This window comes from Mobula hypostoma, chromosome 11 (assembly GCF_963921235.1).
Source record: "Mobula hypostoma chromosome 11, sMobHyp1.1, whole genome shotgun sequence".
Lineage (NCBI taxonomy): Eukaryota > Metazoa > Chordata > Chondrichthyes > Myliobatiformes > Myliobatidae > Mobula > Mobula hypostoma.
In genome coordinates this window covers 13,914,313-13,928,516 of record NC_086107.1, presented here as the reverse complement: position 1 = coordinate 13,928,516, position 14,204 = coordinate 13,914,313, and the positions used below count along the sequence as shown (strand labels likewise).

Below are 14,204 nucleotides of genomic sequence, written 5' to 3'. Positions count from 1 at the left end.
GAATGTTTCACTTGGGCAGGATTGGGAATTGTATACCAGGACATATACTGAGTTACTCATCTTATACAACAGAAGAATGGACGTTGTCAATGAGGAACATATGTCAGCGGCAGCAAGTGTGGCAATACTTGCAGGTTGTCCCCAACACACCGTCGGGTGAGTTGGTTGTTAGGACAAATTATGCATTCCACTATCCACTCGGTGGCCACTGTATTAGATCCTCCTATACCTGATAGATTGACCACTGAGGGTATGTTCACGGTCTTCTGCTGCTGGGATGCAGCCTCCTCAAGATTCGACATGTTGTGTATTCAGAGCTGCTCTTCAGCACGCCACTGTTGTAATGTGTTACTGTCACCTTCCAGACAGTTTGAACCAGACTAGCCATTCTCCTCAGACCTCTGTCATTAACAAGGGATTTTCACCCACAGAACTGGCTCTGACTGGATATTTTTTCTTTTCCGCACCATTCTCTATAAACTCTAAAGACTGTTGTGTGTGAAAACCACAGGAGATTAGCAGTTTCTGAGATACTCAAACCACCCCTACTAGCACCAACAATCATTCCATGGTCAAAGTCACTTAGATCAGTTTTCTTCCCCATTCAGTTGTTTGGTCTCAACAACAACTGAACCTCTTGACCATGTCTGCCTGCGTCTATGAATTGAGTTGCCGCCATATGATTGGTTGATTTGATGTCTGCATTAATAAGCAAGTACAGTACACGCAATAAAGTAGTGACTGATTGTATGTTTCATGTGATAAATAACCTTAAATCTTGAATATTGAATCTAAAGAACAGGGGAAGATACTGAAATGTTTTTGGTCTTCTAGCATTGTGTATTTGTAGAAGTTATGAAGTTCTCTACAGATGAATCTGCTCACCACAAATGTCTTTATTGCTTCCTCGATAACACACAAGATATTCCAAGTCAGGACTTTCAGTGTACTAAAATAGTGTGCCTTGTCTCTGTTCAAACTTCCAGCTCAGTTTCAAATGAAAAGCCGTATTAAAAATTCATAGCAACGTTTCATATGATGAGTCAGAGGTGAATAAGGAGACGTGGGGCTGTGTGCCAGTGAGATTTGATTGCTGAAGCTTTGTCGAGGTGGAGAGGATGTGGACAGAAGGGGTGTACTCCCATCTCACCAGGTCCTGTCACAACATCACACACAATCAGGGATAAGGGCAGGCCTGTTTATTTACTTATTTATTTAATTTTTATTTAGAGATACAGGATAGAACAGGCCCTCCCAGCCCAACGAGCTGCACCGTTCAGCAATCCACCTATTTAACTCTCACTAAATCACAGGAAAATTTACAATGACCACCTAACCTACTAACTGATGCGTCTTTGGACTGTGGGAGGAAACCGGAGCACCCGGAGGAAACCCATGTGCTCAGAGGGAAGGACGTACAATCTTCTTACAGAAGTCAGAATTGAACTCCGAACCCTAATGCCCCAGGCTGTAATAGTGTCACACTAACTGCTACACTACCATGGTGGCCCAAGTCAGTTGAGGATATTAGTTACTGTTGAGTGGTGCAGAAAAGAATCCTTATGACTCCAGCCTCTGGAGAATTGCCTGTATCCAGAAGCCAATTGTGTATACAGAGTCATAGTGTAATACAGAATGTAAACAGAAGTCTCAGCCCACCTTGTCCATCCTAACCACGGTACCCACCAAGTTAGTCCCATTTGACTGAGTTTGGCCGGCATCACTCTAAACTTCTCCTGTCTACTTGTGTTTTGAATGTTATGTGTGCCTGCCTAAACCACTTTCTCTGGCAGCTCATTCCATAAACAGACTGCATGAGGACATTCTTCTTCTTCTTCCTCTTCTTCTTCTTCTTCTTCTTCTTCTTCTTCTTCTTCTTTGAGTTTTTACAGCAGTTGGCATCCACACTGTTGCATTACTGCCATCTTCAGGATTTATTGTCCCTCATTGTCCAGTCACTTTAAAGCCATCTTTCCAGTCCCGTCGCCCTTAAAAAACTAAACAACCATCTCCTCCCCTGATCACTCTCCCCATGTTCCAATAAACCTTTAACACTGTTCTCTACCAGTCCTATTTTGCGTAACCGTTGTAACATTTGTTGCCTTTCCTGTGCAAATTTCCGGCATGAAATAAGGATATGCTCTACTGTTTCAGTCTCCTGACATAGATCGCAAAAACCTGTTGGATGCTTATTTATGATGGCCAGAGTGCCATTAAGGTTGCTGTGCCCAATTCTCAGTCTACTTATAGTTATTTGCTCCTTCCGCTTTACTTCCCTACTTCTTCCCATATCTACTCTGTTCTGAAGTGAATGTAAATGTCTTCCTTTTATTGCTCTATCCCAATGCTGCTGTCACTGTTGATTTATCCTTCCCACACTATGCTCTTACCCTCTGACTTTGATAGTTTAATATTGACCTCTATAGATCCTTTTTTGACTGCTGCTTTTGCCAGCCTATCTGCTGTCTCATTTCCCATAATACCCGAATGTGCTGGAACCCACATGAATGCGATACTTTTGCCTTGTCTAGCCAGTCTTGAATTTGCAAACAGGATTTCATAAAGCAGATCCCAGTGACCTCTATCCGTACCCGCCTTAATGCTTGCAAGAGCCAATACAGAATCGTTACATATCGCAATATTATTACAATCAACCTGCTCACTCCATTCTAGTGCTAACAATATGGCAAACATTTCAACTGCATATACACTCAAGCAATCAGGCATTCTCGCTAATTTCCACTTGATAACTTGGCACAACAATTGCAGACCCTGTTGCACCTGTTTCTGGATCCTTTGATCCATCAGTAAAAATCTGTATGCCTTTATACTTACATTCCCTATAACTATGATATCCACTGAGTATATCAGCCGTTTTATTACTGTTCCTAATCTTAAGCAATTCCAAATCTACAAAGGGATTTTCTAATACCCAGAAAGGTCTGACAGGCCACACCACACTTGGACAAAACTTTTTATCGTATGCACCCATATCTTTTGCTGTTTACTCTCCTGTCCAGCCAAAACTTTCTTTTTGTGAATTGGCCTCCAGCTGTTTACGCCGCAGCCCCGATGGCATTTCATTTGCTTCAACTTGGAGTGCACACACTGGGGAAGTTCTAACCGCTCCCAAGCACACCCTTAGGGCCCAAGCTTGCACGATATCCAGTTCTGCCAGCACGCATAAGGACATAGTCCCTTGGGCCCCTTTTAAATCTTTCCCCTCCTTCCCTTAAACCTGTGACCTCCAGTTTTTAGTTCCACCTTCCCTGGGAAAAAGTTTACATGCATTCACAATATCGGTGCTCCTTATGATTTTATACATTTCTATAAGATCATCTTTGCACCAAGCACTAAAGTCTTAGCCTGCCAACCTCTCCCTTCAACTCCATTACTGGCTTCAACTTCCTAAATCTTGTTTAATGATGTCTTTTCTATAACAAGGTGACCAACAATGGATAAAATACTCTGTATGCAGTATCACCAAAAGGTCTTGTATAACTGCAACATAACGTCCCAAAGCAAACATACATAGGTGATAATACTAAGTTATTCAAAGCATCAAGTTACAGCAAAGTTTTATGAATACAAATCCCTTTAAAACATGAACGCAGTCTGACACACTATAGAATGTACCTGCACAGAGGGAGAGTCATGCAGTCCATTAACCATAATAGTAGATGAAATCTAATGTAGAAAAATGTGAGGTGTTGCACTTTCGGAGGACAAAGCAGGGTAGGAATTACACAGTTAATGGTAGAGCACTGAGAAGTGTGCTGGAACAGAGGCATCTGGGAGTACAGATCCATATTTTACTGGAAGTGGCATCATGGGTAGAAAGGGTCATAAAGAAAGCTTTTGAAACATGGGCCTTTAAAAATCAAAGTATTGAGTTCAGGAGTTGGGATCTTATCTTGAAGTTGTATTAGATGCTGATGAGGCCTAATTCGGAGCACTGTGTGCAGTTTTGGTCACCTACCTACAGGAAAAATATCAATAAGATTGAAAGAGCGCAGACAAAAGTTTACGAAGATGTTGCCAGACTTGAGGAACTGAGTTATATGGAAAGGTTAGCAGAAGAGAAACATGAGAAAGTCTACAGATGCTGGAAATCCAAGCAAGACACACAAAACGCTGGAGGAACTCAGCAGGCCAGGCAGCATCTATGGAAAAGCGTAAAGAATCAATGTGTCAGGCCGAGACCTATCATCAGTCCTGATAAAGGGTTTCGGCCTGAAACGTCCACCCTTTACTCTTTTCCATAGATGCTGCCTGGCCTGCTGAGTTCCTCCAGCACTTTTTGTGCATTATATGGAAAGATTGAATAGGTTTGCACTTTATTCACTGGTGCATAGGAGAATGAAGGGTGATTTTATAGAGGTATACAAAATTATGAGGGATGTAGGTATGGTAAATACAAGCAAGCATTTTCTGCTCTAGTTGGATGAGACTAAAACTAGAGATCATGGGTTAAAGGTGAAATGTTTAAGGGGAACTTCTTCACTCAGAGGGTGGTTGTCAGTCACTGTGTGTAGCTTTTCATCGATTCTATTGTAACTCTTTGTTCTACTGAAAATGCCTGCAAGAAAATGAATCTCGGGTGACACATACGTACTTTGATTATATATATTTACTTCGTAATGGCAGATCGACTGCCACTTTCTTTGGCAGCGGGGATTTGGGTTCTCCCAGTGAATGGAGACTGTGCGGTTCTCGCCGAGATGCTCTGGATTCTCCGCTGATGTAAGCATGCTATGAGGGGAAAGGTTTCCTTTCTGTTTCCGAATCACTTCTCTTTCCCGCTTCTGCCAAAATGTTGTTGTACTGATGCCGGCGTTATCCAACGCAGGGATTTGGGGCAAGGTGGACAACAGGTGTTGATGTGTACAACAACACCATCAGGTGACGGCACTGAGGTCTACCTTGTTTTTAATCAGCGGCAAGTGACAACACACAACAACAAACGAGGAGGGTGATCCAATATAAAGAGCAGAAATCTAACCTTATTGTTCGACACACACTCCCCTCAAAAAAAGTTCCATCTGCAAATAATTAATATGTTCGCAGTTTGACACAAAATGTCTTTGGAAGCATTTGCTGCTCGCCTTAGTTTACTTTCTTAATTTTTTCCAGCGTATGATATGATTATAATATTGTGTTTTTGTGCTTTGCAATGGAAAGCAAGTTACATTTGAGCTCCCCAGAGAAATGCAATCTGCCCTGTTAATAAGTAGGCGGGTGGTGAGCAGATGCTAATTGTTCAATTAAGTATAGGGAGTTTGAGTGACTGAGACACTGGTACTCTTGTCAAGTGGAGGTGACAGGGTTTCGCTCCAAGTTTGGCATTACTAAGAATGTTTCCAAACCTAATATCTAAAATCTAGATTCAATCTTGATCTTATTATAGAGCTGGCTATATCCTAGAGTTTGTCTTAAGTATCGGAGTTTAAGAACTTACTTAAAGCATCTAGTTGCTTGGGAACCATTCTTTTAGTAATGACAATTTAATAGGACACGACAGTCGTATGAAAAGAACCATCTGTATTAAGGGGGAAATGGCAACTGACCCGTCTGAGGTTCCTACCATGGACACCGAGGAAACTACAGACGAGAAGGAGCCAGCGGCCGGACCGCAGGCCAAGCAGGACACCAAGATCTCGAATGGAACTTTCCCGGAGAGTCATCTCCTCAATGGGAGCGACACGGGGTCCGACCCTCTCTCGGAGAAGGGTGCAAAGAGCGAAGACGCTGTTGTAAGTGGTCCACTCTCTTCCCCGCCGACCTACATCTCTCTCGCGTTCACTCCTTTCCCGAGATTGCAGCTATTGTGCGCGGTTGGACTTGGCCCCCAGATTGAAACACGCTTTTAAGTGGGATTCGGGCCATTGTGTGTGGTGTCTACGTGGTTGAGCTACAGCTGCAAGTTTTTCCATTATACCTATACCCTACCTTATGACAATAAATTCCACTCGGCCAGTCCTTCAGAATCTATAGTTGTAGGCTTCATCCTCCTGATTAAATAGGCGGTGTGCCTTTTCTGTTGTTTTGCTAAATAGCGAATCAATTGTTCTTTTAGTTTCTCCTACTGTCAATGCTGGGATGACCTTTGGTCTGCTGGCGAGACTTCGCTTCTCACACCTAATCCGCTACTCAGATTATCTTCTGGGCTATTCTGAACCTCAGTTCAAACTTTCCCAGTTTCTCAGGGTCTTGCCGTGATGTCTCCCGACCTTTCCGATCGACTGCACATCTGCTTCTAAAACCTACTGATTTTCTTTGAGATTTAACTGGGCTTTGAATGGGTGTTTGTAGAAAATCAGACAAAAATCCCAGTGCTGAGTATGTGCACAACTAACTAGGGCACCGCTTGTTAGCTGCTAGGCAATAGTATCATCTATACCACCTGCAAAATGAGAGCCTCATGTTTTTTTAAATGGGGGAAGAGTTCAGGATTACGTGTTATAGTTTGACGTTGATGTCACCGACTATACTGACAGGACTGCAATGTGCTGATTTATAACATCTCCATATCTCCAGCTAAAATGTGCTGAACATGCCAATCAAGTGATCATTACTGGGCATTTTTGTATAATCTCATGTTTATTGATTTTTATGGAAGCTCTTGGTGCCCTCTTCTGCTGCACTGGTCCATGTGTGTCCTGTGGAGGCCAAGTCATTGGGTATATGTAAAGCAGAGTTTTGGTCCCCTAATCTGAGGAAAGACATTCATGCCATAGAGGGAGTACAAAGAAGGTTCACCAGATTGATTCCTGGAATGGCAGGACTTTCATATGCTGAAAGACTGGATTGACTAGGCTTATACTTGCTGGAATTTAGAAGATTGAGGGGGGAATCTCATTGAAATGTATAAAATTTTAAAGGGATTGGACAGGCTAGATGCAGGAAGATTGTTCCCGATGTTGGAGGAGTCCAGAATGAGGGGTCACAGTTTAAGGATAAAGGGAAAGCCTTTTAGGACTGAGATGAGGAAAAACTTCTTCACACAGAGAGTGGTGAATCTGTGGAATTCTCTGCCACAGGAAACAGTTGAGGCCAGTTCATTGGCTATATTTAAGAGAGAGTTAGATATGGCCCTAGTGGCTAAAGGGATCAGGGGGTATGGAGAGAAGGCAGGTACAGGGTTCTGAGTTGGATGATCAGCCATGATCATACTGAATGGCGGTGCAGGCTCGAAGGGCCGAATGGCCTATTCCTGCACCTATTTTCTATACTTCTATAGATTCGTAATTAGTCAGGGCATGAGGGGATATGGGTGAAGGCAGGAGATTGGGGCTGAGGGGAAAAATGAATCAGCCATGATGAGATGGCGGAGCAGACTCAATGGGCCAAGAGGCTTAATTCTTACGGTCTTGATTAGCGCATGAAGGAATATGGGGAGAAGGCAGGAGAATGGCGCTGAGAGGGAAAATGGATCAGCCATGATGAAATGGCGGAGCTGGTTTGATGGGCCAAATGGCTTAGTTCTTCTCCTATGGTCCCGTCTTATGGTCTTTACACTTTTAAGGGATGCTTGTGGGTATCTGCTGATAATGGAGAATTTTCTCATAATTGTGAAAGGGGAAAGTTAGGACTACAAAGAGGTGGTTGTTATATAGTTATAATACTGGATAATTTAGGAAATATTAATGTCAATAATATTAAAAACTATTTGGAAGAAGAGAAAGCTGGATTGTGTACCATGCCATTAATGTGCAAAATTAGTGGATTCAGAATGGAAAGTTATTTTGTATTTGTGTCAAATGCAATATTTACTGTGAAGGATCATGAATAATGAAGGGAGAGTTTAAGTGGAAAGTGTGGCTGGCTGGATCACTATCTGTTTTCCTTCACAGCTACCAAAGTGTGCTTGAGATCCAATCATGAAAATTACAAAAAAAACTGTAAAAGCTAGAAATCAAAAATAAAAAGAGAAAATGATTCCAGGATTGCAAGCCTTGTCATATGAAGAGCGTTTGATAGCTCTGAGCCTGCACTCACTGAAATTCAGAAGGATGAGGGGTGACCTCATTGAAGCCTATCTATGTTGTAGGGTGCTGAAAGAGTGGATTTGGAAAGGATTTTTCCTGTGGTGAGGGGAGGGGTGGGTAGTCTAAGACCAGAGGACACAGCCTCAGAACAGAGGGGAATCCTTTTGGAACACAGATGTAGAGAAATTTCTTTGGCCCGAGGGTGGTGAATCTGTGGAATCTGGTGCCACAGGTGGTTTATGAGGCCAAGTCATTGGGTATATTTACAGCAGGGGTTGATAGATTCTTGATTGGTCAGCGCGTAAACCGATGTGGGGCGACGGCAAGGGACTGAGAGGGAAAATGGATCAGCCATGATGAAATGGTGGAACTGACTCGATAGGCCAAATGACCTAATTCTGCTCCTTTGTCTTATGGTTTTATAAAATGCTGGAGGTACTCAACAGGTTGGGCAGTATTTCTGGGAAGAATAGCAGTTAACATTTCAGGCCAAAGACCCTTCAGAGCAATCTTTTCCACCAACTCGAAATATTTAAGTGTTCTTCCCATAGATGTGGCCTGGTCTGGAGAGTATTTCTAGTATTTTCTATTTTTATTTGACTTGGAGACCAACTGTCTTGGATTATAGAAGAACATCCAAGTAACTGTGTGCCTTTAATGTTATAAGATTAGCATTCTACTGCTTGTCTGTTGTTCATCAATAATTGATTCTGATATTGCAAGTGAGGCAGAATTTTCCTGCTCTGATGTTTTGTTCCCTGTCATTTAGTATAGTTCCCTATGGGTATCTTTCTATTCGTTTTTGATTGTTGATTCCAATTGTTTTCTCATACAAGACCAATACGGATTGGGGAGCATAGACACAAGAGGCTCTGCAGGTGCTGGCAAGTTTGAGCAATGCACACAAAATGCTGGAGGAACTTAGCAGGTCAGGCAGCATCTATGGAGGTGAATAAACAGGTGACGCCCTGAGCCGAGACCCTTCATCAGAACTGGAAAGGCAAGGGGCAGAAGCCAGAGTAAGAAGGAAGGAAGAGGGAGTACAAGCTGGCAGATTGGTGGGTGAGACCAGGCGAGGGAGGGGAGGAAAACACTGGGTGGGGAAGGCGACCGATGTGAGAAACTTGGATCTGTTTGTGCCCACTCTTCCTTGCCCATCAGCTCTAAGCTTCTCACATTGACACCCTTCCCCACCTTGGTCTCTCACCTAGTCTCACCTATCACCTGCCAGTTTGTACTCCTGCCCCATCCCTTGTTCAGTCCTGGTAATGGGTCACGGCCCAAAATGTCGTCTTTTTATTCCTCTCCTTAAATGCTTCCTGACCCTCTTGAGTGCCTACAGTTACAATGTACTGTATCTGATTAGCTAATTTCATTAACTTGTCCTTCATCCCCAGCTGGTCTGTCAGACACTTTTTTCCTTCAAAGATGTTACCCGCCTTTTCCTTGCCTTTCCCATTGCAATTCTAATTTGGTTAATTGGGTGTCAATCAAAGTTCTCAAATATTGCAAATGTGCTTTCATTTTTATACTGTTTGTGCTTTCCTTTTAATTCCACATTTTGGCTATTTTCTATCTATCCTTGTGTTCTACTCAGTTCCTTTGAGATTGTGTCAATTAAGTTGACAGTGAGTATGGCCAGTGAGTAGCAATTTGATTGCTAACCATCAAATGTGTACAATTGAAAGATTCCTGCAATCTTGCACATGAAGCTCATCTCAACATAATCTACACATGCAGATATTTTTATGTCTTTGGATTACCAAATAATGAAACTTAGATGAGATACCACACTACCTAAAGCAGTACTAGGCGATTAAATCATTCAATAAATGCTCAAAAGTTCTGTTCAAAAGATTCAAAGGAACATCTAAACAAGCCCGATGCATTTTCGAAACAAGTCCTGTGGACTGATGAAGTTAAGATAGAACTTATTGGCTGCAATGAGCAAAAGTATGTTCGGAGAAAAAAGGGTATAGAATTTCATGAAAAGAACACCTCTCCAACTGTTAAGCACAGGGGTGGATCGATCATGCTTTGGGTTTGTCTTGCAGCCAGTGGCATGGGGAACATTTACTGGTAGAGGGAAGAATGAATTCAATTAAATACCAGCAAATTTTGGAAGCAAACATCACACTGTCTATAAAAAAGCCGAAGGTGAAAAGAGGATGGCTTCTACAACAGAATAAAGAACCTAAACACATCTCAAAATCCACAATGGACTACCTCAAGAGGTGCAAGCTGAAGGTTTTGCCATGTCCCCTGACCTAAACAGCGTCGAGAATCTGTGGGTAGATCTCAAAAGAGCAGTGCATGCAAGACGGTCCAAGAATCTCACAGAACTAGAAGCCTTTTGCAAGGAAGAATGGGCGAAAATCCCCCAAACAAAAATTGAAAGACTCTTAGCTGGCTACAAAAAGCATTTACAAGCTGTGAAGCTGTACTTGCCAAAGGGGGTGTTACTAAGTACTGCCATGCAGGGTGCCCAAACTTTTGCTTCGGGCCCTTTTCCTTTTTTGTTATTTTGAATCTGTAAAAGATGGAAATAAAAGTTTTCTTAAAATATTAAAGAAATATGTCATCTTTAACTTTATGCCTTTTGGAAATCAGTTCGTCTTTTACTTGCTTAGCTATTCACAGCAACAGAAATTTTGACCGGGGTGCCCAAACTTTTGCATGCCACTGTATATCATCATGTACAACCCTGAGATTTATTTTCTTGTGGGCATAGTCAATAGATCCATAACAGAATAATATCTAAAATAGAACCAATGGAAGACCGCACCAATTCATGAATTCAATTAAAGGCACAAGCTATAAACAATTTCAGCATCTTCTCCTGGAGATGTTGGAGTAATAAAAGCCATATTTTCTGATGAAGGTTCTGAGATTCACAAGTGGGAGAATGATGGTTGGCGAGACCTTGGGAAAACTTCCCTATAGCAGTGTGATTAAGACAGAACACAGAATGTGACCTCACCAACAATGCGTACAACTGCGACATGACATCCAAACTACTCTAGTTGGTGCCCTGACTGATGAAGGTCAGCGTGCCAGACGGTTTACTCCGCACCCTGTCTACTTGCCATATTCAGCCTGTTAGCTTGTTTTTCTTTCACTTTATGCACTGTTCTGGAGTAAGATCAGTGACCAACTAAGCAACAGCTGCTGGGAATTGCAGAACTGAAGCCTCCCCTACCGACTTCTAAACTCAAACATAGAATAGTACAGCACAGTACAGGCCCTTCGGCCCACAATGTTGTGCCGACCCTCAAACCCTGCCTCCCATATAAGCCCCCACCTTAGATTCCTCCATATACCTGTCTAGTAGTCTCTTAAACTTCACTAGTGTATCTGCCTCCACCACTGACTCAGGCAGTGCATTCCACGCACCAACCGCTCTCTGAGTAAAAAACCTTCCTCTAATATCCCCCTTGAACTTCCCACCCCTTACCTTAAAGCCATGTCCTCTTGTATTGAGCAGTGGTGCCCTGGGGAAGAGGCACTGGCTATCCACTCTATCTATTCCTCTTATTATCTTGTACACCTCTATCATGTCTCCTCTCATCCTCCTTCTCTCCAAAGAGTAAAGCCCTAGCTCCCTTAATCTCTGATCATAATGCATACTTTCTAAACCAGGAAGCATCCTGGTAAATCTCCTCTGTACCCTTTCCAATGCTTCCACATCCTTCCTATAGTGAGGTGACCAGAACTGGACACAGTACTCCAAGTGTGGCCTAACCAGAGTTTTATAGAGCTGCATCATTACATCGCGACTCTTAAACGCTATCAACTTATGAAAGCTAACACCCCATAAGCTTTCTTAACTACCCTATCCACCTGTGGGGCAACTTTCAGGGATCTGTGGACATGTACCCCGAGATCCCTCTGCTCCTCCACACTACCAAGTATCCTGCATGAACAAACATGAACCTACAAGAAAGATAACAATAAAAATGAAAGAATACAAAAGAAAATTCACAAGGATGTTGCTGGGACCTGAGTTATAGGGAAAGGCTGAATAGGTTAGGACTTTATTGGAGAATGAGAAGAGATTTCATTGAGGTATATAAAATGGAGAAGTGTACATAGAGGGTAAATGCAAGCAGATGTTTTCTTCTGAAGTTGGTTGAGATTAGAACTAGAGGTATTGGTAAGGGTGAAAGGTGAAAAATTTAAGGGGAACCTGAGGGGGATCTTCTTCACTCAGAGGGTGGAGAGAATGTGGAATGAGTTGTCAGCAGAAGTGGTGGATAGGGGTTTGTTTGCAGCACTTAAGAGAAATTTGTACAAGTACATAGATGTGAGGGGTATGAATGACCGTGGTGCAGGTGTGGGTCAATACCACTTGACAGAAAAACAGTTTGAAATAGGCTGGATGGGCCAAGATGCCTGTTTCTGTGCTGTAGTCCTCCATGGCTCTATCAAGTTACTTCAACTTTGAGAACGAACCACACAGGAATTTGATTGGATATGTTGAGATGAGAATATGGTGAAATAATGAATTCCAAAGCAATTCTGCTTCCAATAATGAAGCAAAAGGAAATTCTGTTGTGCATAGGAGGCCAGAATAGAAGGAGAGTGGTTCCTGAAGAAAATAAAGATGGAGTTTCAAGGTCATGTGGGGTTTTGAACACTCTACTTCATCTAATTCGCCTAGGCCATGAAATCTATTGGCTGTGTAATCTTTGAAGAGAAATGGCAAAAAGGGGTTTTCATGTGAAAATTTTCTTTTGTTGCTACTTTTCAGATTTTGAACACCTTTACAGCAGACCCGGATGCTCATCAGACTACTGGCTTGTACTTCCAAGATGGAAAGCGCCACGTGGATTATGTGTTGGTGTATCAGTACAAGAAATCAAGCCGCAAAGGGTTAAGTTCACGCCACCGGGGTTCAGTCGGTAGTCGGCAGCAGGATCTGGACCTTGATGGCAATCTGCAGCCAGTGGATTTCCCGGAGGATGACCGGAGACTGCGCCGGGAAGAGTTTGAACTAAATCTCCTTGATGCTGGACTGGAACTGGAGAGTGATGAAGAGGTAATGTCCCACTTGTTCATGTTAATACTAAGTTTCTGGGTTCACTAGCTGGTAATGATCCAACTTTCAAGCAACCTTTTCAGGGATGTCTTTCATACTTTGTGTAGACATCTTAAGTGGGGGAGTCCTGAGAAAGGAAGACATTGCATTGGATATTCTGCTAATTATAATGAAGAACAGTTGGTCAAATTCTTTTGCTAAGCCTTTGTGGAAAATCTTAACAAGTCTGACCAGTAGCTTAATGTGGTCTTTTATATGGAATAAGGAGAGTAGAACTTTAAAGGGGCCAGAAAGGTGAACTAATTTTGACCTCCAATTAACCCATGTTTCTATCAGCCAAAAAATGATTGAATTAAAATCCTGTTATTTGCTACAGGTATTGAATGATTATCATCAGCCACATTTACTTTACGCCATAGTGCAGTTACAAATGTCTCTTAAATCCAAGGACATGATAGTGAGCTATATTGATAAGTTAAGTTCCCATAGCTAATTGCAATGAGTTAATACCTCACTTGAAGAAAGAAGAATTGGCAATGTATTAAGTGTGTGCTTGTTCATATTGCTCAGTGTATTTTCCATACTGGTGTTTGATTGCATCAGTGTTCCAATAAGTGTGAACCAAAGACTCTGCTCTGGAGAGACACTATGCTACCTCACTGTTATTTTTCATACTTGGTCCAAATGTGTGGATATTTTCAGTCCAAACTGACTCGAGAATCTGGATTCTGGCACTCTTGTGAAGCCAGTGGCTATTTTAAGATGGATTTTTTGGAGATGTACTATTGTCCAGCTGTGAACACTAATCATCATTTTGAATTTTTCAGTTTATGCTCAACCTATCCAATGAAAGTATGATTCAAAGTAAATTTATTATCAAGATACATTTGTTACCCTGAGGTTCATTTTCTTGTAGGCATTCACAATAGAACAAAGAAATACAATAGAATCAATTAAAAACTGCACACTCTGACAAAAAACAATATGCAAAAGAAGACAAACTGTGCAAATAGAAATTAACATACAATACTGAGAACAAGAGCTGTAGAGTCCTTGAAAGTGAGTCCATAGTTTGTGTTCAGCGATCTGTTCAGTGTTGAGGTGAGTGAAGTTACCTACGGTGATTCAGGAACCTGATGGTTGAAGGTAATGACTGTTACTGATTGGCCATTAGCATT

The 14,204-nt window shown here is 42.1% G+C and overlaps 1 protein-coding gene across 1 annotated transcript in view; it reads left to right on the top strand.

Moving 5' to 3' along the window:
- ano1a (anoctamin 1, calcium activated chloride channel a) overlaps positions 1-14,204 on the top strand; it is a 295,780-nt gene that overhangs the window by 73,886 nt on the left and 207,690 nt on the right. Inside the window, exon 4 of the mRNA XM_063061696.1 lies at positions 12,739-13,026. Within this exon, the coding sequence (XP_062917766.1) occupies positions 12,739-13,026 (288 nt within the window). The remainder of the gene's footprint in view (positions 1-12,738; positions 13,027-14,204) is intronic.